Genomic DNA, 23,252 nt, shown 5'->3' on the forward strand with positions numbered 1-23,252 from the left:
CAACTGTTGTAGTGAGCGTTTGTGAAATAACACTGATTTTAGCAGGGGACCTGGGAGATTTTGCTTCCCCTCTTGCTGCCAGCTGGTGCTGTGTGAGCGGGATGGGGTATGGCTGCACAGCCTTCCCAGGGCTTTACGTTTATGTTTTTTAAAAGATCGATCTAAACCAGGGTGTTCCTGAAGGATGGACGAAACTGATCCAGGATTTGGGAATTTAGTGTAAGTCTTGGTTCAAAGTCTCTGCACAACTAGACGATGGGAGATGATACTAGTGTTTCTCAGTGGCATGTTGCTTTCTTCCCCTGGCTTGAAGATTAATTCAAAACCTGACCTGACCTTCAAAATCCCTCCAGGAAAAAAAAAACAGGAGAAAATACACCTGAAATGTTAAGTCTGGGAATTTTCTGAGTATGTCTCTGCAGAGGTGATGTCTTGGTTTCACATGAAGCAAGAGCTGGTTTGGGGCATGAACACCCAAAGCTGATTGCTGCAGCATCGGGCAGCACCTCTTTGCTTCACCTTCAGCAGAAAGGGACAAATATTGGCACTTTTAACCTCAAAATCGCCCCTACAGGTAGGCCGGGAAAGGCATTTTTTTGGTGAAGTGTTATTTCATTGGAAAATGTTGACTTGGCAAAATCGCTGTTTCAGGCAGTAAAAGTTTTGTTTACAAAATTTTTCCATTTCAAAAACAGTTGTAGGGGAAATGTTTTGAAATTGTTGAAATGGGATAAAAGTCTTCCGCCCCACCCCCCACAACTTTTGGTTTCCAAATTTACATTATGCTACTACTGTTTCTTTAATTTTAACTTCTAACAAAGTTTTGATTCAAAAGGGGTTTTGCCTTCCCCCCCCCCCCCCCCCCCCCCCCCCCCTCCTTACAGCTATTCTGTTTAACAGAAATGTCCTGATTTGGAACAGGGAAGAATCTAAAGCTTTTTTCAAGGAGCAAAAGCAAAGCAATTTCTATGCAGGGAAACTATTTCTCTCCCAGCCCTACACGTACTTAAACCCCATATTTTACACATTAAGACCCTTTCAAACCACTTGGCCATGTGATTGTGTGGACAAGTGTAAATATACAGTTGTTACTCAGTAAGCACATGTGTGTATGCGTGCGTGTGGGTAAATCATGCAGAACTTTGTATTTATTTGGGGATTTTCATTGATCCCTGTATTTCTCATGATAAGTTGCATACATGTACCCAGGGACTGCTTTGGCTTCTTCTGAACTTTAGGAAGAACCTAATCTGTCCCGCATTTGTTCTCAATAACGAGCCTCTCTGCTAGGAGGATGTATTCCCTGTGCGCACCAGCGCCGAGGCACAGAAAGGAATTACTGAGGTCAACAGGCAGTGACAAATACTCTTTTTCAGATTGATGCAGAGCTGATCTCTGAGACTTCTTATGACTGTAGCAATTGTCCTCCTTCCCATGACTTAGTTACTCCCCTTAGAGCATCCTGGATTAATAACTCTGTGTGTATGTATACATGTACTGTGTGTATAAATACACACACATGTGTTTATATAGGTACTTATGTGTATGTATGTGGGGTTTATTTTTTTTTTAATGGCTTCAGATGGCCACAGGTGTATGTGTGCTACCTTGGGGATGGATCCTTTACCCATTAATGGCAGCAGCAAAGTCCCCTCTGACTCTTTCTGAGCTGTTGGAAATGTCTGGCTGGTTGTTTTTCTCCTGCCTGGTGTTCTGTTCTGTCATGGCAGGGAAGCTTGCATGATAAGTGATTTGCAGATTAAACCAAAAAGCTAGCTTAACCCAAAATTCCCAAGCTGGAAAAATACTTGGATATAAATGACTGTGACCTGTCATTTCCCATATGTTTGCGTACTTCTGGGGCTGATGCCACTGTGACCTGCTGGGTCTTTGGATACGCAAAACAACATTGATGTTAGTCAATCAGGAAATCTGGGTCACTTATTTTTAATTAGTTTCTGTTTTCACCCCCTGCTAGCGCAACTCCTCATGTTCTTATGGAATCTCTTGGTGTTTCCAAATATTTCCAGGCCCCTGCAGGCTCAGGTACTAGGTGTTCACCCCCAGCAGTACAGCAGTAACATGCTGCAGATCATGCAAAAGCTTGGCACGTTTCCCTTGGTCAGTAATAGTAGACCAAAACCTGTGCGTTTGCAGGTTGTCTTTCTTTTCTTCCTTCTGAAATAAGTCCCCATGTTATTTTGTTAGTTTTAAATACGCAAAGGCTGTCTCCAACTTTTATTCATTCTAGTAAGAATTTCTATGTGGTTTCATTCTTTCTTTGGAGCTATCAAACTGATTCTCACTAGTCAAAATTATTAGCAGTCGATTCTGGCAAATTTCTCTGGAAAGTGTCTCTCTTGTGCAATGTGCCCGCATCAAGGAGATGACCGGGTGGGAGGCAGCCCCTGGGTACGTGATTAACTTTATTGTTGGCTTGCAAAATATTTGACTTTCTTCCATAGGAAACAAGTGTCTTGTGGTTAGGCTTTTGAAAAACACGTTCTGCAAGCCGGAAAGTTATGTCTCGAGAGGTGAAAAGATCGGTTCAGTAAGTTTAACTTTATGCCTTAATAAAGGTTTATCTAGCCCCATTTGGCTAACAGCACAGCTACAGATTAGCATAACTCCACTGATGCAGATGAAGACCATCCCATGTTGCAGATAGAGAGCCCACCGTCCAACTTTGATTCCTGTATTTGAGAGGAAAGCATTTTAAAGAAGTGCTTGCGTGCACGTATTGGGAGAAAACAGTAGCTGAGGAAAGGAAAAAGGCAACAAATTCCACGGAGATTATAATTGGTACATGTTTGAAATCCCATATTAAAATAACTTCCTGACCACTTCTTGTTCGGGATTTAGTTTTGACTCTTCTACAAAAGGGCTTTTGTGGGTTAGTTTGGCATAAGTGAGTTAATAAATCAGGTTCATGATTTTCAGTTAATAAATTGGCAGAGGCATTGACTTCTGTATTCATGAGAAATTAAACCAAGGAAAGTCAGCTAAGAGCCTGTGTGAGTTCTAGCGGTAAGGAAAATAGGCTTCTGGGCATGGGGGGAGATTTGGAGACTGTCTCTTCCTCTCCGTGCTGGCCAGGTGCTTGGCCACAGTTGTGTGTGGAGCTGACTCTGTTAAGCTGACGAACGCAGGGCAACAGGCTAATTCTTGGCAGATGGTGCTGCCTGCTGTTACCTGCCTTCAGCCCTTCTGCTTAGGCTTTTCTTGGATTTGGTTATTCAACTTTTCAATGTTTTGATTCTTAAACAAATTTTAAAAACCTTGGAATGCCATTAGCATGAAATATCCTTCTTGTGTATTTTGACTAATGTAAGATGAACCAAGCTGATTTTTCACCCCCTAACCCCCCAGTGTAATTTTTCCCACATTTTTTTTTTTTGATTGTGATTAGTTTCTGGGTTTGATTAAGCAGGAAATGGAGTATGAAGAAGCCCCAAACAGAGCTATAGGCTGCCTTGTGAACAGGAGTGAAATGTGGATTGCGTTAGACCAGGAGCTCAGTGTTCACCTCTGTGTAGCACCAGCCTGGGTGAGCAGCAGGAAAGCTGCAGAAATCAGTGTGGCAGGCAACAAAGACCCCTGCCGTGCAGGGGAGTATTAGATTTTTATTTTTTTTTCTGCTGCTATTATCACAGCTTCAGACTGTGGCACTGGTACCCAAATCTTATTGTAGATATGAGGGATTTTCCCCCTAGATCTCAGGTACCGGCATCAGCCTGCCAGCTGCCTCTGAGCACAACAAAGCCCTCGAGCAGGGGCCACGTGGAGGTGACACAGGACTGCAGGGTTGTGTGACATGTTTTGAGGTCCAGAAGGGATGGAGGACCAAATGACAGCAACATTTGGCATCTCTGTGGCAGCTGTAGCAATGTAGCCCCTGGCACTGCGCTGTTCCTTTGGCTTTTGCAAGCGTACTTCCAGCTCCTCCTGCATAATCTGAAGAAAAACAATGGTGAAAACACATTTTTGCTCATAAAATTCCAGCTGTGCTGCCTGCTTTTTGCTGGTGCTCCCCTGCAGTTGCATGTGATGCCCCAGGCCCTGAAGGCAGGCAATAGCTTGTGACATGCCTGAGGTCTTGTTGGGGGGAGAGGGAACCGGGTCACACTGGGGAAAACATGGGAAAAGACTGGTTTTACACTGCCTGTAAGTACTGCTCTGCCAGCAGCATGGCTGAGATGGCCCCGTAACAGGAGATGTGGATGGTGTTAAGTGTATCTGAAAAGCCATCACATTGGAATTGAACTGAAAAGTACTGAATTGCTCTAGTTTTGGTTCCTGCTATGTGCTATTTTGTCAGATTACACTTCTTTGTAATTAAGTGACTTTTTTCTTTGTTTTTCTTTTGTTTTCCAGGACCTGCTGTAAGTATCGTGGATTTTACTGTTGGATCAACAAAGTTAAGGCTTCCCCTTCCCCCCCCCCTTCCCCCCCCTTCCTCCTCTTCCCCCCCTTCCCCTGCCTTTCGGTGTTGTTGCAAGAGTGCAGCATTTTTTAGTAGAGGTGTGTCTGGAAGCAAAATGAGTACCAGATGCTGCTGTGTTTTTTGGTTTTTTCATGACTGTAGACAAATAGAGGGGGGAAAAAAAACTTTAAAATGTTTAACTTGCTGCCCAGAGGGACTTCCAGTAATGTTAAACCCAGACGATATTTAGTAAAAATACTCCCTTTAAAGAGTTCTTTAGTACACTTCCATTTAGCAGTAAGAGTGCTGTACTAATATTTTAATGTGTTAGTGGGTTTATTGGTTCTAAAGCTCTGTCTTGCTTTTCTTATCTGTTGTGTTTCCATCATTTAATACAGATTTGGTAGCCTCACAAGGGGGGCTAGAGGGAAAGCCATAGCCTGCTTGCTTCTCTCTTTGAAGTCTTGGGGAAAATAATGAGCATTCCTACCAATGCAACCAGAAAATTTATGGGGAATTTGTTGTTTGAAGGGGTAATAGTTGAAAATGTGTCAACTCCTCCTTCCAAATGTTCAGACGTGCCTTTGGCTGTGCCACCACCACGTCCAAATCTGATGTTCTCCTGCTGGGTTTGGAGTGAGAATAAGTTTCATTTGTGCCCTCCAAGTTGCTAAGGGATTGTTAAAAAAGAAATTACAGATATTAGGTGCTTCTGGTTTTCTACCTTTCTTCCCCCAGAGGAGGAGGAGGAGAGGTGCAGGCTGTTTGCAGCCATTTCCTTCTCCATTGTTGCGCTAACAGAGACGTTTCTTCACGTAGTCCTCTTCCTATAGAGCCTCAATGGGCTGAAAAGCAATTGTTTCAGGAAAAATGAATTTGCTAAATATTCCTGGACTAATTAATTTCCAGTTCTGTAAATCAGTTCAAAAGCCAAAAGGTGACAAGCAAATGCACGTGAAGCATGGGGGCTGTCACAGCACCATGGCTTTGGTTCTCCTGGGGTTGGCAGTGCTGCATGTGGGTTCAGTTAATGGCTTTCAGCCCGTTGAATTTTTGCTTCTATTTCAAGTCCGTTTTTTAATGTGAAGACTTAAGGGGGGGTTGAGCAAAATTATTATTTGGCCAAGTTTTGAAAGAGTTAATAGGGAAAATTTAAGACTTAACAGCTTTGGCTTGACCATCCTTCCAGGAGATCTGAATGAATTTGCTCTATAAGTTGTACCCAGTATTAGCAATAAATCCAGGACTGGCTTGAGAAATGCAAACAAATGATTTATTTTTTTCATAGTCTGTGTTCAGAAACATAGATTGTCAATAAATTCACTTTTCTATAAATATTCTGTAATTAAAAACTACAACGCAGCCTCTCCAACCCACACAACAGAAGTGACTCCGTGGGTTTTGGAAATATTAGTGACTTGGGCATTGACTGCAGGAGCACCGTTGGGGGGTGAATTCCTGCCTGTTTGGCCCAGAGCTCAGTGCCACTGCCTAGGTCACCTGTTCCACCACAACCCGCATCGTGGTGACATCATCGGGCAAGATCCTGGGCTCATGGAGAGCATCCACTGAGGCTGAGCACAGGCATGTGTAGCTGGGGAGCCCTTTTGTGTGCTAGGGCTGGTCCCCACAGGGCTTCTGCCTGGTGATTGCAGGGGGGTTTTTCCCCTCTTTGCAATTAGTGTAGTTTAGCTTAATTATAAAAAAAAAAAAATTCTCACTCAGTGGCAGGTTAGAAATGAAGAGGATACTGCCTATTTAAAACTCCATTTATACATCTTTTAAGGGACGTTTTCCTCTTGATTAAAGTACTTTGGCTTACTTAAAATGGAATTTATTTAACTGTTTCAGTTCTGCTCCTGCTCAGAGGCTGTTATCAGCCCACACACAGCTGGCTGGGTTACGCTTCCTCACGTGTGCTGTCTGTTCACTTTTATTGTATGCGATTCGACGTAGGCAACATATGGTACACTATTAATTTTTCTTTGTCTCTAGTTGGTTTCATTTCCTGGTTCCCACGGCATATTGAATTGCAAACGGAGCACAGGGGAGATTTAACACAAACAAGACTCTTTTTTTTTTTTTTCTTCTTTTTTAATTCTCCCCTTGCCCTTCTTCAAATGACAACTCCTGGGTTAGTTCATTTAAAAAAAAAAAAAATCCTGCATTTGTAGAGTAAGCAGCATTTGCCGGAGACTTCCTTAAACATAATATATAATAAATGTCCTAGAACCCACAGAACCACAATATTATTTTATTTCAACAGTACTGTATTTAAGTCTATTAGTTTCTTCTGTTTCTTGATTTTGGCCATAAGGAATCGATTACATTTTACATGTACAGCATCGCACTCTGCTGAAACTGTATCCTCAATTCTGTTGTTCCCTAGTAGCAGTTGTTCTGGTATTTTATTTTTTGGCTGTCATAAGCTAGTTGTGTGTATGAAATTATTAGAATTTGTGGTACAGGATTTGTGGCTGTTGGATGATTGATCGTCCTGTCTGTGAGTAAGGGGTATTCTGCTCAGATGTGCTATAAAACCTCTGTTTTGGAGGGTATTAAAATCACATGCTGGGTAGGAAATTTCTACAATTGAAGGATAGACTTACCACAGACTGTAATTAAACATTTACAGTCCCAGATATTAACAAACACTTTATGTATTAGCATGCTGGCTGGGGAGCTCACCAGTGAGTGAGGGTTGGGAGTTACAAGTGTTTCCTATTTATCTGTGTGTGCTCTAGTGCCATAAGCCTCCATAAAAATCTCACTGTACACTTTATCCCAAGACTGTAATTTGTTAAATAGGTGGTTGTTGAATTCACTGTTGCTTCTGGATGGATCGGTAGTGCTGCAGGAGGCCTTAAAAGCTGCAGGGGCACTTAGCAAAAGGGAGAACCCCTGTATGTGGTATGAAGGGGGCTGCCAGGGCCGTTTCATGCCATAAGAAATGTATGAGTCTGACTGCATATCCGCAGCATGCTGACATAACCTGTGTTTATGGTAGCAGATGACATTGCTGTACCAGATACACGCTTTACTGCCTACTTGTGTACCAGCTAATACTTAACAGCTCCTTCCCGGGAATCTGCCTTACGTCTGGCTTGCAGCAGGGTCCTCTGCTGTAGCTCACAGCATGTTTAACGGCAGCTCGAGCTGTAAACACCTTTGGAAACCCCCCGAGGAGAGCAGAAAAGGTGAAATATCCTGAATGGGTTGTGTTTTATTCCACTGATGTTGCAGGTGTTACTAGCAACTTAAGTAAGGTCTTTCCCGTAGCATCAGCTTTTCTTTCTGCTTCGTTGCTAACTAAAGCAAAGCTTAGGGGTGAGCTGGGAGAGCTGTATCCTGCAAGGAGATCAGCGGATCTAAGAGCGGGAAACCTTCATTGAATCCTGTGCTGGAATAGAAGCCCAGTGATTGCTCCTGGGCAGACGGGCTGTCCCGGCTGCTGGCTCAGCGGTACCACAGCATCCCTGGCCTCTCCCCAGCACCCAGGTGTTGCCGTACCTCTTGGTTCCTGTGTCCCAGGGTAGGGTTACGGCCAGGATCTAATGTATGCCATGCACATCCCTGGCTTCAGGGGCGGCTGAGACTGAGCACAGACAGCAGGGATGGGCATGAGTTGGCAAAAGCCTTGGTAAGTAGCTCAAGGGAAGCACAAGATCAAAATCTGGGGAAAATATGCCATAGGTGGTGACCTTTCTAATAAGAAAATTGTCCCAAGAGGTTTCTCTAGAGAGAGTTTAGTCCAGGGACTGGCTGGGGAGCCGATGGCCCAGTCTCCTGCCTGCTTCTATGTGTTGTCATGCTGCTATGGGTGCATTGACTGACTTGTTATCTCACTTGTTCCCCCACCACAGGGGCAGTCAGGACGTGATGGTTACCCGGTAACTCTGCTATTCCTTTTATTTTTATTCTCTTCTAATCTGCACTCCGTGGTTGTCTCGGTCTTTCCCATGACACTTTATTTTCTCTGCCTGTCTTGGCCTCTTCTCCCCAACCCTTTCTTCCCTCCTTCTTCATCAGTGATAGTCCTTTTGAGGGATTTAGCCCTAGAACTCTGCAGCCTGTGCAATATTGTCCATTAATGTTTGTAGGGGTGAAATACTTGAGCTTTTTCATGGCATTATTCATACTCTTGCCTAAGAGTTCACTGGGCTGCAAAGTTAGTGAAGGCTTTGGGCTTTGTCCCACTCACAGCTACAGGTGGCCAGATTTGGGGACACTGGTGAAAAAGCTTCAGGTGTTGAGATAAGTCCTTATTTGCCCATCTCCAAACATTCTGCCCTTGCTCCCTTTGCCTGGGAGCAGAGGGTCCTGCTGTGCCTGTTGGCAAGAAGAAATTTTTGCAGAGGCTTAGAGGAGGAGGAAGGGTAACCTGGGACTCCATGCCCTTCCTATGGCCATGAGCACCACTGAAATGTCTCTGTGTTAAGAGGACGTATCTTCTGGAGGAGAAATAAGGCTGGCAACCTGTGGCTGTTAAAGGCTCCGAGCTGCTTTCTGCAGGAGGGAGACCTGGTTCTGGCCAGATCCCCTTGTCCCCATTAATGCCCTTGGATGACCATGGCGCTCTGGCTCTGAGGGGCTCGATGGCTCATCAGGGAGCAACTCCTGCGTGTGCACTCACTATAATTAATAGGTTGGTAAAAATCACTGTGTGGATCCTCCGTGTTCACAGCACACTTCCAGCTCTGCTCCTGCTTTTTGAACGGGTGCAGTGGGTCCTGCACGGCCTGATGCTGTGGAAGGGGCTGCTTGACTCTTTGCCCTCCTGTTCCATTTATAAGGTAATGAAGAGTAGTTCACTTTCTCCTTCCTGTGGTTGATACCCTCTTTTTCTTTTTTCCCCAAAGGAGTGTGTTAGGAAACCTCGCTCCCTGCCTGTGCCACCTCGTGCCCTGGGGCTGTGCCCCCTGAATGCCCACGCACCACCGAACCCCCTCGTGTTTTGTGGCTGTGACTGAGCTGCCTGAGTTTTCTTCCTCCCCAGACCCCTGCGAGCCCCCCGGGGAGGACAGAAATGTTTCCTCAGCGGCACCGGCCCCAGAAGGGGAGAAAGGGTGGCAAATGGGGTGGATTTTTCACAACAAGCCAGTGCTGCCGTTACATCCTTAAGACGAAAGCACTTGGGGCTCCACCAGCTGATTTTAAATAGTTTGGTATGAGGGAGCAGCGGGGAAGCCCGCAGGCAAACAGGGCCGCTGGTTTCCAGAGGAGAGGCGACCGCGGCGCGCGCAGCGCGGGCTTTTGTCTCCCTCAGGCGGTACCAGCCCGCAGCGGGAGCGGCCCGGCCCCCTGCCCTGCCGCCTGGCTCCGGCCTCGGCCCCGGCCCCCTGCCCTGCCGCCTGGCTCCGGCCTCGGCCCCCTGCCCTGCCGCCTGGCCTAGAAAGGGCAGCGGTGCCGCGGGGTGCCCCGGCAAGGGTGCTGGAGCCAGGAGGCTGTGCAAAGGAGCGAGTGGCTTGTGGGGAACGCAAAGTTTAATTTATTGGAAGCGCAGCTGGGAGACTGCCTTGAGGGGCCGCGGAAGGGCAATTCTGCGGCGGCCTCGGACCGCCAGCCCCGCAGCAGCCGCTGCTCTGGCACGGCGCGCCCGGGGCTCTGCCAGGCAGAAGCGCGGGGAGGAAGTGGTGCCGCCGGGGGCGGAGCGTCACCTCAGCGCCGGCCCCGCCCCTGCGGAGGGATCTCGGTGGTGCTGCGGCAGCTGTGGCCCTGCCACCCCGGCTGCACTGGGGGGACGGCGTTCATGTCACTAAAAGTTTTTTCCCTTCGCTCACCTTTTCCCAGGAGCCGCCGTCCGGCTGGCCTTATCCTGACTTCCAAAACTGGCTGAGCCAAACCCAGCAAACACAGTTGCTGCATCCATGTGGCCGTGGCTACGCTCATTAGCTTTATCTAACGAGGAGGTGACGATAGCTGCATTTCTAAAACAATGCGTGTACCTGAAGAAGGAAGAAACTAAAAGCAGGCTTGAGCGCCTTAGCAGCAGCACGTGGACAGGCTTTATTCCATCCCGTTGCATAGTGAAATCGATTAAATTATTTAGCTCCCTCCAGGGTGATCATACAGACTCTGAGCTGTTTCAGGAGGCGACTGTGGTGCGAATGCAGAGGTAGCGAGTGGATATTAAATGGTGTTCGGTGTCCCAAATAGGTGCAGTACCACGTGTCCCTTGCTGGCGGTGTGTGGTGGCTATTTGTGAGCTGCTGGCGTTTAACACCCTGCGAGGGATGGAAGCCCTAAAGGGATGAAATCACCCAGAGATGGGGCCCGAAGAGAATAAGATGGTTTCAATAGGTTGATGCTTAAAGAGTGGTTTGTGCTCTACAATAAAACTTTGTACTAGAAACAGTTTCTTCTTTATGAAATTCTGGGTTCATTGTTATTTTGTAAACCACAGGGAGTCTTTAGTTTATATTTTTAGGCTTACAGTGTATCCTGCTAATGTTACTATGAAGAATGTTGGGGTTTGTTGCTTTTCTGGGTTTTTTTTTGTTTTTTTTTACTTGGTTTTGACACCCTGTTGAACGTGGATCGCAGCATATGCCTCAGCCTGAATTTCAGTGAAGGTTCGTATGAGTTAGGGGCTGCTTGAGTCTGAATTCTCTCTTCTTTTGCCAGTAACTTTTGAACTTGGCCCGTTTCAGCCAAATTTGACAGAAGGACAAAGACTGTGCAGTTGAATAGCTTAATGTAAACTTTTGATATCGGGGCAGATTAAGGAAAAAGATATCCCTCGTGAGGCACAAGCTCAAGCTGCCATACACGGGCCTTTGCCATATTGGCTGCTTCAGAGATTACCTGAAGATTGCCCTTTCTGAGATTTTCTTTTTTAATTGCAGTGCTAGGGAGGCTTTTAAAATGTTTTTGACCCCCAGACCAAGAATCTAATTCAGTTTGGGGGTTTTCTAACAGATGAGGAAAGCTGATGTTGGAAGGACAAAACTTGCCTTGCTAGACTTGTAACAGCATTTAACAAATAATAAAATTGCAGCATAAAAATCATCCTCTGCAGGTAACCCCATTACACACAGTGGAAACTGCATTCAGCCTGGGTGGGGCTGAGGCAGGTCCCATAGGACCCCAGTGACTGGTGAACAAGGCGGAAGCCGTGACTCGCTGTGCTTCTCGATTTAGCTGTGAGGAGAACCAGGTCTTGGGGGCAGAAGGGTCTCTGGAGAGTCAATTTAAGAGCTGTTAAATTGAACATCATTCAGGTTCTGCAGGGGCTTGAATGTGGGTTATGTGTGTGTGCTCTCTGGAGAGCTGAGGACAGAGAAAGGCAGATCTATTTAGCGTCCAAAATACCTACAATATTTTTTTTTCTTACCTTGACTGTGTAATTTGCAGGTAGTAACAGTGGCAGTGATCATCATAAGCTCCTGGCTTTTGGGGTGCAAATCTGCTTACTCTGAGAGCCTGCCTTGTACCCTCTGAGCTTGCAAGAATGCAAATGAAGGCACCAGGGAATCAGGAGGTTTTTATTCTTTTTGATGCCAAAAGACTGATCTTAATCTTGGAAGTCCTTTTTAGAGAAAAATACCTAAAACATCTGAGGGGGAACAAAGCACTTTACCCCAAAGGTCGAGAGCAACCAACAGGTTGCTTTTCTCATCTGACAACTACATGGTCCTTCTTGCAGGACACAGTGATGTTCCTCTGGTTTCTTGTGCTGGTGGTGGTGGGCTGGAGTAACACATAGGTCTGTAGTGGTTGGTGTCCTGGGATGAACAGGCAGCATCAATGACTGAAAACTACAGGATAAAGGATTCCTTTATACAGAAATACCAGAATAATTGGTAATTGCAGATGGATTATGGGGCTACGTTGATTCATTGGTGATGTAGTGGTCTCTAAAGAAAAAAAAAAGTTATAAAAATGATGCAAAATGAGCAGTTCAGGAGAGAAAATGACAGTTTTCTAGACAAGGTCCTAACCAACTTGATCTACCTTTGGTTAGCCCTGCCTGGTGGTAATGCTATGTCTGCATCCCCCTGCTCAGGGACGTGCCCAGTGGCTATGGCCATGGTGGTGGAGCCCCGGTTGTCCTTACTTTGGGCTTTGCACGGGTCCAAGTATGTGCTGAGGGAGGGCGTTGCTGCAGGAGGGCCACCAGCCAGTGCTGGTTTAACTGTATTGTTTTGCTCTGGTGCTTCCCATCACCAACATTTCTGAAGAGATGACAACAGCCTTTAGATCAGATTAGATGGACAGAGAAAATCTGTATGATGCTTTTAGCCTTTGCCAAAAGACCACCCAGCCCATCCCCAAACTGAAGCACAGCCCTGAAGTTTGAGCTTGGGTTTGTGCGAGGGCACTGGAGGAGAGGAAAAGCAGCTGGGTGGCTGCTGCAATGATGGAAAAGTGTTTCTTGTTGGGCAGAACCAGGCGCTGGGACCAGGATCCCCTGGGACTTGCCCTGGGCCATGCTTTCTGAGGCAAGGAGCATCCACGCTGTGGAGTGGTTCCCCTCGATGTGCTGTCAGTGCGTCAGCGTGTCGGGGGGCTTTTGCCCTCGTAAAGCTGGGAGAGGAGAAGAGGGATTGGCTGTGCAGAGGGCTGATGCAGCAGGGCTTTCGGCTGCTTACGTTAGCAGGGCGGGCAGCTGCATCTGGGCAGGAGGAAGAAAGAGAAAATGAGGAGCAGATGGAAGAGCCAAACTGTGAGTAGGCTTTGCAGCTGACCTTTCCGTGCAGGCAGATCTTCCCATTATGCAGCTGTTCAGCGGAGTCAAATTATGTATGGAGGGGAGAAGCAATGGTGGTGCTTTTAGCAGCCTTGCCCTGTCCCATCCCCAGCCCCATGCAGGGATGATTTTATACTTGCCTTCAAACTGCTCAGCTGTCCTTCTACATGGTGTTTCTCCTCTTCCCCAGTGAGCCGCTGTATCTGTGGTTCACCAGAACCCACTACGTTCCCTCTTCCTGTCTACCGGAGAGGCCTTTTGAAGCCAAACCCTCTGTTTCTTGAGAGTGTCATCTGCTTCTGCTACTCATCCCTCCCTAAAATTGGTCTGTGCTACACCGCTACGTGACATCCCGAATGGAGGGTTGTCACTTCAAGTGGGAAGAAACCAAAAGAATGAAGTTGATTAACGAGGGGAATTACTTCATGTGCATGTCTTCATTAATAAAAAACAGAGCAGGGCAACAGCTTTACAGAAGTACAATATGAAACAGAGTTGTCTTCCACTTTATACATTTTTCTTAAAATATTAGCATCTATTTTTAGTTGAGCAGAATGTTATTAATTTTGTGCCTCCGGTGTATGATGTTTGCCTCCTGAATTTTGTAAATCATTAGTGTGTTGCCTGGAAGAGCCCAGGCACTGTTCTGCCCGTCTCTTGCAATAGTGGGAATCTTTTGGGAAGGTGGAGTGAAAAGGCTTCAGGTTCTACTTGCTTTGAAGCAATGCAGCTTGTTACTCAAAGTAATTCAATATTGAGTAATGGCAGCCTTTTCTAAGGACAGGTAACAACTCAAATATAATCAATTAATGGACTTACAGTAAAGGAGAGATACAACACAGGCTCAATGTTTAGCGCACCTGTTGGGGAATAATTGTTCAGTCAAAATCGTAATACTCTTGTACAGGCCACTCTTAGGTATGTTACAGGTCACCTCACGCAAAGGAGCTGTTGGAGCTAAGCAGCTCAGCATCTTCAGAAACTTTATTTTGGGAGCCCTGAACAGTGAGCTAACATCTTCCTTTGGCTACAGTGTTGTAAATCCAGAGCTATCCACTGTAGTCAGCTGTAACACGTATAGCTGGAAATCGATTTGTAAGGATGATAAGCTCTGTTTTTAATTCATTCTGAAGACATAGCGAAGCCAAATGTGGTTTTCTGAGCTGATGTCTGGGAGAGGAGTTGGGGGAGCACATGCAGAAGGGAGGCTGGTTCCTTGACTTGCACGACCCCAGTGCGGTAGAGCACTGTGACAGTGACTTTGGTCGCAGCTCTAGACCTTGGCCATAACCAATGTAGTCTGGGGGTTTCTCCCCTCAGCAACTAAGAACTTCAGTTAGCATAGATAACTTAGCAAGGGAAAGTCTGTGCAAGCTTTTTGTGTGTGATGCATAAATGTATTATGAATGCAGACAGGCTGATGTGTGGGAAATGCAGAATGTGCCCAAGCCCGTTCCTGGTGGCAGTTCCTCCATCCCGTTGTGGTCCCTCAGAGTTTAGAAGAAAGCTCCAAGACCTGTAGTTAGCCAGGTGTTTTGGAAACAACACCACCAGAAAGCCAGTTGTGATAATAATAATAAAGTACTTTCACAGGAGAACTGTAGAAGTAACTGGGAATTGATAACTTGATGAGTTGTCTCTATCTATGCAATTATGTCCAAGTCCTGCTTGGGGACACTGAAGGTGTAGCCTGGGAGAGTTGCAGAGGGAGTCATGGGTAGCTCAAGATTGCTCTGAGCCCAAACCAGAGCAACAGGCAGTGGTTTAACTCTTCAGGAGGGCTGCCAGAAATCCCATGTGAGATGTAGGAGACCATACTATGTGGTCAGATCTTATGGGCTGTAGGGAAAAGCGTGTGGATCTCAAACTTTTCCTGCTTTTTCACAGTAGACAGATGCTTTCCAGACCCTGGGTGATCGCTCACGTACGGACATAGAATGCCTGTACATTGCATGGATGTTTTAGTTGGTTATGCATGCACAGAATTAAAAATTTTCGCGTTTAACATCTGTCATTGCTAGACTTAGATATTGTCAAATACTGTGTCATGTGATTGGTATCCATCCCCAAAATGAAGGCTTCTGTTGGTAAGCTGGCTATTTTGTTTTCTTAGCTAGGTTCATCAAGGTCATAACTGTAATTTAGGGTTTGGACCTGTGTGTGTTCTCATGAATATCTTTACCCATGAACATTCAGATTTCAAGGAGTGTCTCCTGTGTATGAAGTCATTTGCACACATACTTCTCCCAGTAAGAGCCCAAAAGACAGAAGTAACAAATATTTATTTTATAAGGCAAACTTTGTAGTTCTAGTCTTTTTCATTTTAATATCACTTTTGTGGCCAGTTCACGTAATTATTTGCCTAGAGGGAAAACTTCTTTAAGCAGGGAAAGCAGATCCAGTGTATTTTCCTGCTACATCCGTGTACTGGCTCTCTGATGTGGAGACAACAATGATTTTGTAAAGACCAGCTCTTCGTGGCAGCAGTTTATTTTTCTTTTGATTTAGAGGTAATTCTTCCACAGGGAAAATAAAAAGTTTGTCTTATATCCCACCCAGTAGAGGAATTGCAGATGCATTTGTTTATCTTCTGCCTTCCAGTGTTTCTGGCCAGGGAGAAGAGAGGGTCTGGTGAAGGTGCTGACAGCAACAGCAAGGAGAACTTTTCTGCCCAAATTGCACAGGCAAATTTCTGATACGGGACACACGCGGCTTTTCAGGTGATGTCTTGGACCCAGCTGTCCTCCTTATCCCAAGCTGGCTCATGTAGGGGGAGGCCTGGCAATGAGGATGGCTGCAAGGATGGATGGTGGAAAAAGTCCTTCCCCACCCAATGCCTGGTTGAAGCAGGGGATTTGGTTTCTGGCTTCTCATTCTGCTTTTTCTCTGGTTCCCTGCATCGAGTGTGAGTGCAGCTGGTCGATCTGCATCTCTGTTTCCAGTGCATTTGGGCACAGTCACATGGTATCAAGACTTGGCTTGTAGGCAGAGGAAAACTGAGAAAAACCAAGAAGTTTGCTCATTCACCAAGTAAGAGAGGTAATCCAAACAGCAACTGTCAAACAGGGATGGCACTGGTGGGGAAAAAATATAAAGGCAGTAAAAGGCCAAAGTGTTTGCTTGAAATGTCAATATTCTTCCAAAACAATTGCTTACAGACTTCAAAATTGCATTCCTGCCACAGAGGCCATCTCCTCTCTCATAGTTGGACATAAAAAAAAAAATCTAAAAGCCAATTGGGCACCAAAAGCTTGAAACAAGCAGTTGTGCAGAACACATGGAACTCATTTCAGCCTCAGAAATTTCGGGGAAGTTGGGGGACTCTTTCTTCCATAAAAACACTTTGTTGTTTTGGAAGAAAACTGGTGCAATGTGATACACAGATGAGTGAACTTTTGCTTCTGAAATGATGCTCAGCACCAGATAAGCTGATCTGGCATGCCTGCCCAGGAATCGCGGCAGTTTTATGTCAGGAGGAGCGAACAGACCAGCTCTGTTGTGGCATATCCAAGTAACCTTGCTCACAAACCTGAGCAGTGACCCGTGCAGCTCCAGCACAGCATTTGCTTTCCACCCGTTTGAACCAGTCAGTGTTAGATTTGTTTCCAGGCATTTTTTCTTGAGCGTCTTGGAAAAAACATCCAGCAAAATAAGGAGGGAGCTCTGCCAACAGATGGAAGAAGGTGCATCTTGTGGTTAAGGAAGAGGCAGCTACTGCATGGGAAAAGGTCCTGTATATCCACAGCGAAACCCCAATATATATATGATTGGCATGACTGCGAAGACAGCTGGGAACCAAAGCGCTTTGGTGAGCCCATGCTGGCAATGCAAAGGAGGGGCTGAACGGTGGGCAGGGCCCGGCGCTGCCCCAAAAATATCCTGAGGGTAGGGTTTAGGAGGGGGGGGTACTGGTTTTTTGTTTTTGTTTCCCAAGGATTTCAGAAGTGCTTGGAAGTGTTTGTGCCCTGTGGAAGGGAGCTGGGCTGGCGTTGCAGAGGCTGGCTCTGCATGGCCGCCAGATGCCCGGCATGGACCAGCCCAGCCTCCGAGGTGGCTGCTCCCTTGCAGAGCCCCGCAGTCTGGTTTGCATTATGGGTGAAGTTTTTAGCAAATTACTGCTCCTTTCTGCTCCGCTTCCATCAAAGAATGGGCAGAGGCCGCCTAGCAGTCTAAGGACAGATTTTTTTTTATTTTTTGGGGTTGGGGGTTTTTTGGGGTTTTTTTGAATAGAGCACAGATCTGTGTTTCTTTGGTTGGTTTAACACACACTTGGCTCTTATCAGGCTGCTGCTCTGCATCATTTGCCTGACACCTCTGTTGGGGGATTTGTTGCTGTCAGCTTAGGCTGTGGGGTACAGTTCCCCCAAAGAAAAGTTTCAGAGGAGTCTTTGAGGGTTTGGTGATGCTGAGCCCCAGCAGATGCTGTGGGCAATCCCTGGGGTGCACTCAGGTGGCCTTTTTGGAAGGAAATTTGGAAGAAAGAGGGGTGAGAGCTGCCACGGGTGAGGAGCGCTCAGCTCACCCCACTGCCTGGAGCAGCCCCATCAGGATCCCCCTGAAGACTGGGGTTGGATGTTACTTGCAGGGCTGTGTTTTGCAGGGAGGTGGATTTTGGGGAACCCCTAATTGCCCTCCCCTATAATATGAAATAGGGGTTTCTAGCCAAACAAGGAGAACCTGGCTCTGAGCCTATACAGGGTGATGGCAGCAAGTGGAATGGAGGGGGGCAGAGAACAAAACCAGAAGATGGTTTCCATTAAACCCTCAAAAATTCATAGGCAGTGAATCCTGCCCCCCAAATTTTGTACACCTAGCTGTCTCCAGACATGGGGTAATGCACATGAATAGGCAGAAGTAGCTGTGCCTGGGTTTCAGAGTCCTCTTGCATCTTCTGCTATGCCACGTGTAGGGTCTGGTCTATCAAGGGAAGTCAAATGAAGATGCTGTGTGACATCTTCTGTTACACAAGTGCCTCCTGCTGTGCTTGATATCTAGAGCTGTCCCAGGTGGAAGTTGCCACTGGTAATAGTAATTTGCCTGCTGTTCTCATGGTAAATGTGCCAGTGAAGTCTGACATTTAAAGTAGGTTTTGATCCTGGAATACAACTTAGTGGCTAAACAAGTATCTGTGTCTGGCTTATCTTTTACTTCTATGACATCTTAGTGCCTTCTTGGAGAAGACTATAAATCAGCTGATACTTGAGTGCAGAAAGCCGTGGCCTCAGTGGCACGCTGTCAGCGTCTGCTAGGATGCAGGTGCCAGCAAGGCTGATTTGGGGGGTGGCAGCAGCCCTGGAGAAGTTAAGGCAGCCCCTGGGCTACCTGCCACCATGGCCTGGGGGGGGGTGGGGGGGGAATGGGGACCTGCCCGGCTAGAGGTGCTTGCGTTTGCTGAAAGGTATTAGCTAAACCACAAAGGTTGGATGTATTTCAAGCTTAATTCACGCAAAACTGGGACCTCAGCACATGTCGTATGTGAATAGTTTCCATGTTAAATCTGGCAACAGGGTATTTATCAGGACTTGCTTTGGAGCTCTGCTCTTTGTAGTGGTTTTGAAAATAAGACACACAAAAAAAGGCATTTTATTGATTTACCCAGAAAATAGGCTTAGAAGACATTGTATCCTTTGTTGGGGTAGCCAAGCTAGTTAAGCTTCCCTCTTTTCAAATGTTCTTTGCTTTCATTTTTAAAGAAAGAACACTGATGCGTGGCAATGAGAAGTGTAAAAATTTTTCCAAATTAAAACAAATCTTAACAAGCATTAAATAAAAAATATATTCTGTGCTTATAGGAAAACTGTAGAAGCTATTTGATTTTTTAGAAAATGAAGAAATCATTATCACCTGGTAATGAAAAGATGGTTTTCAGGTTTGCATGCAGTCATGGACCAAAGGGGAATTTGTGTTGGACAATACTGAAATAGCTTTTTTTCAAGCAAAGAGGAACTTTCCTTAAACAGAGAAAATGATTAGCAAAGGATTGTTAATAATCATGTTCATGCTGAAAAATCTTTATTTATTTACTTGTAAGTGCAGGGCTGTTGCCCTGTGCAGCAGTCCCATGCCATTTCAGTGAGACCATCCATACTATATAAAGTTAAACATAAAGCTATCGTGATTTTAATGATCTTATACTTAAATATGACAGCTCCTCGTAGAAACATTTCCAACAGTGTGTTGTGCTACAGGCTGGCGTGATTTCAGGGTCTCACACCGGAGACTCCAGAGGTCAGGGCAGATGCAGGTGGAACCTCCCACCAAGGACTTGTCCGGGCTCACAGCCGTTGCAGTTGGTGTGTGTGCAGGATAATTTCTAGTATGACCGATTTCATACATGGAGTCTATCTCTTGACAGATATTTAAATGCTGTTATTTGGAAGGGCAAATGATTATGGTAGCAGAGGTGATACTGGATGGAGTGGAAACTTGCTTTTTTTTATAAGGGCTTCTGGTCCCTCTGCACTGAGGACTTTAGGGAGGGAGGAGGTGGTAGCAGTACTGGGGACAAGGATGAGGTGACATCCCAGAGCATGTCTCTTGTACTAGATTCATTTGCAGTAAGCACCAGCAGTTCTCAGCTGCTGTTTGGAGGACTCCCGTTTCATTTATCAGTCCCTCTTCTCTCCTTTTCCTTCAGCTGGGAAGCTCAGAGGAGCCACAGCAACCTGGCTGCCTTTCTCCACTTTCCTTGTGACGGGTCTGGCAGGGTGTGCTTGGCCACAGCTTTTGCCCAGAGCTTGCTTCTCATACAAAAATGTGCTGAGGAACCGCATCACCAGCAGACACTGTCCTGCTTGTGAAGATTTACAGTGTAGCCTATAGGAATGGCTGGTCCCTGCTCCCTGGCTGCGCTACAGACCATGCTGCCTAATGACCCAGGGCCCTTTGCAGGGATACTAAAATATTGTTTTGCCCTTTTGTTCTGACACTTTCCTCCTCAAATGTAAGATTTTACCATTTTTTGAAACCACAGAGACAGAGATTGAAGGCAGCCCTTTGAATTTGTTAAAATTTGACTGCAGGGTTCCTTCCGACCCCTGTGCTAATTTTTAGCAGAGCAGGAAACCTTAAAAATAACCATGAGAGAAGATTTCCCAACTCAGAAAGATTGTCCTTTTAATAATCTCTGGCTTCGTTTTCACTAGATATTTTACCCCCTTAAAATTCCTGTAACGCTGCTAGAGCAAGTACATCCCTGCCAGCAGCAATAATGGCACCAGAGGAGGAAGGCAGAGGGCCAGTTAGCCAGGCTGGCACCTGGGCTTGCTCTGAGCAGGGCTGAGGGATGCATGGGGGAAACGCTTATTATTTATTGGAAGAGTTTTTTCATGTGAATCAGAGCTTGCAAGCTCCACGTCTTCCCTTTCTGGCAAACTTAAACTGTGTTCCCAAGCCTTCAGCTGATCTCAGCATTGAGTTAACCTAGATTTTGCCATCATTTTAACATTTTGGTGCTATATCTCAAGACTTCTGAGCTGCTACTGTGAAACAGACAAACAGAAATACTATAATTTGTTTTAATACCTATCTCAGTGTCGCTCCTTCTTCTGAAGTTGAAATGTTGCATGGCCAAACCAAGGCATGCAGCAAGAGTGCATGATGTAGTAACAAGGTTTGCTCAAGGTCGTACCCGACCTGTGTCTGCATTCTCTGCCTCGTTGTATAGATATATATCATAAAATAATGTATACCATAAAGTATTTATCATTATATAAATACTGTCCTCACCCAGGCGATGGCAGTGGGGATGCACTGTGGTTTGGGTCACTGTGCCGGCAGGAACACCATGTGCCGACATTACTGTTTGGGAGGGGTCAAAAAACCCCAAGGTGAGTAATTGCAATTACCACTCACCCCTGCTCCGCGTCAGCAGCTCTCCCCGCTAACCCAGCTCCTCCTGCCCTGGCAGCCAGAGGCCTCCAGCCAGATGTTGCGGATATATTTTCTTTATCAAACTGACAGCAACGTTTCCTCTTTTCTCTTCAAACGTGGAGGATGCCCCACAGAGCTGTGTTGGCCCTGTGCCAAACGCAGGCGGTCCTTGCTGGTGCGTGGTCAGAAAGAGATCTGAGTTGGTTATCAGCTAGGGGTGGGCTCTGACAGCCACCAAACGGCGTCGTCTGGGACCACATCGGTGTCGTCTTCCTCAAAGCACCCAGGGTCAATGGATTTTTGTTGCACTTGGCCAGTGCAGCGGTGGTTTTGGTCAGAATCATGTTTCAAGGGAAGTTGGTTGAATTTTCTCTCTACCTTGTCTTAAAGCATCAGCTTTGTCCTAGACAGAAAGTTCATCCCCTCTCACTGTAGTGAGTATTTAATTATGTAAAGTGTGATCACTGTGTGTGTGATTTGGAGCAGAAGGCTTGTAACTGAGAGAGGGCAAAGGAATGAGTGAAATTTATTTCTGGCCAAAAAGCACAGCGTGAAGTCACTGCGATGCTTTCTCTTACTTGGGCCCTGTAATGGGGTGTCTGGAAAACTCACCTTTTTCCTATGCTGTGCTGGTTAAGTGGAAATCATTTTTGTTCTTCCAAAATGAAAACTTCTGTAAGTGTGACTTTTTTGACTGGGGGAATAAGGGGTTACTTCTTGTTTTCCCGTTCCTTAGTTATCAAATGAACTAAGGATTGCTTCATCTTTAATTAAAATGACATGGAGCATAATTCAAATGAAAGACAATAATGATCTCAACACATGGGTGCTCCTGACAGTTGCAGGCCATCAAGTAAGCCAGCCCAGATTTCAGATGCTCCCTCCTACTTCACACATGCAATGCTCTGGCTGCTCTCACAAACCTGCCTTTGCTCGCGCAGACGTTTGGCTGGGCAGGTAGAGCAGAGTCAATTAAATCTCCAGCCCAGACTAACAAAACATTTAAAAGTCCGAGTTAGTCATGTCCATCCAGCAGCACAGCTGGCCGAGAGCCCTGTTGAAAGCCCAATGGATATTGTTTCTCTCAAGCATTAAATGCTTTCCCTCAAACAAACATCCCCTGAATAGGCTATTGTTTCTCCTTCTGGATGTCCCTTTATGGACTGATACAAGAATAGCTAAAAGCTGATGAATTGGTATTGTAAATTTAAAAAAAAAAAAAAAAAAAAGATAAAAAATCTGGGACTCCTACTCCTTTGAGAAGTTGCATTTGCTGCAAGTTCTCTGCACAGGTCCCATGTCCTGTCCTCTGGAGGTCAGAGAGCTGCAGCGGGACCTTCAGGTGGGTCACCTCAAACAATCATAGTTTCAGGAAAAGAAACTTCGTGGACCCGATGCATTTCCCAGGTGTTATAATGTAAGGCATTGAGGTGAGATAAAGTATGGAGGGGGTGTTGGGGGAAGAAGTAGTCATTTGGTGTGATCTGCAAGCCTTTGCATTAACAGATGTGACTGCATTTGTTTATATTTTTCATTACCGCTATGTAGCAGCTGTGTACTGCTAGGTCCTTATAAGAAACTATACATCATGTGAACAGTATAACTTACATTTAGTCACTTCAGAAATCTCGTGTGTGTGAAGAAATCACCATTTATTTTCCGGTGAAAGTCTCTTGTACAGGTCCCCCAGTCCTTATAACACGGGTACTGATGCCCCACCCAGGATTCAGCACCTGGATTTACCTCTTTTTCCTAACAGAGCTGTGTGTGTCCCAGGGTTTCGTATTCCAGCAGACTGATTTATTCCTTGTCGACGGCCAAAGCTGTGAGCTGGAAGAGTGCTATTTTTAATGCAGCCATTGGGCTTATCTTACGCATCTTTCTCTCTTTTGCTCAATTTCACCATCACAGGTTGAAGCTAAATTTTAAAAAGTTCACTCTAATCAGTTCCCTAAGAAATACAGAAAACTTTGATGCTTTCTTGTTGCGTTATACCCTAGTCCAAGCTACGTTTGCTTTGGTAGGTCCTCCCAGTTTGCAGGGCTGTAATGCAAGGAGACGTTTCAGCCCAGCACGGCTGCAGAAGGACCCAGGAGGATGCACGTGCGCCCCGCAGGGCAGATGTAGGAGGGGAGCGGGTGCTGATCCCAAGGTACCATTTTGGAAGCGTAGCCCTTGGGTTTGCAGCAGGCAGTGACGAGAGGTTGGGTTTGAGGGCGCGGGAGCAGCCAGCCACGCTGCAGTGCTGGGTCAGGCTTTGCTGCAGGC

The 23,252-nt window shown here is 46.0% G+C and overlaps 1 protein-coding gene across 1 annotated transcript in view; it reads left to right on the top strand.

Annotated features, from left to right (window-relative positions):
* COL23A1 (collagen type XXIII alpha 1 chain) overlaps window positions 1-23,252 on the top strand; it is a 188,976-nt gene that overhangs the window by 137,889 nt on the left and 27,835 nt on the right. The window contains exon 4 of the mRNA XM_055811945.1: window positions 8,287-8,313. Coding sequence (XP_055667920.1) covers window positions 8,287-8,313 — 27 coding nt within the window. The remainder of the gene's footprint in view (window positions 1-8,286; window positions 8,314-23,252) is intronic.

The sequence above is a fragment of the Falco peregrinus genome, chromosome 8 (assembly GCF_023634155.1).
Source record: "Falco peregrinus isolate bFalPer1 chromosome 8, bFalPer1.pri, whole genome shotgun sequence".
In the NCBI taxonomy this organism is placed as follows: Eukaryota; Metazoa; Chordata; class Aves; order Falconiformes; family Falconidae; genus Falco; species Falco peregrinus.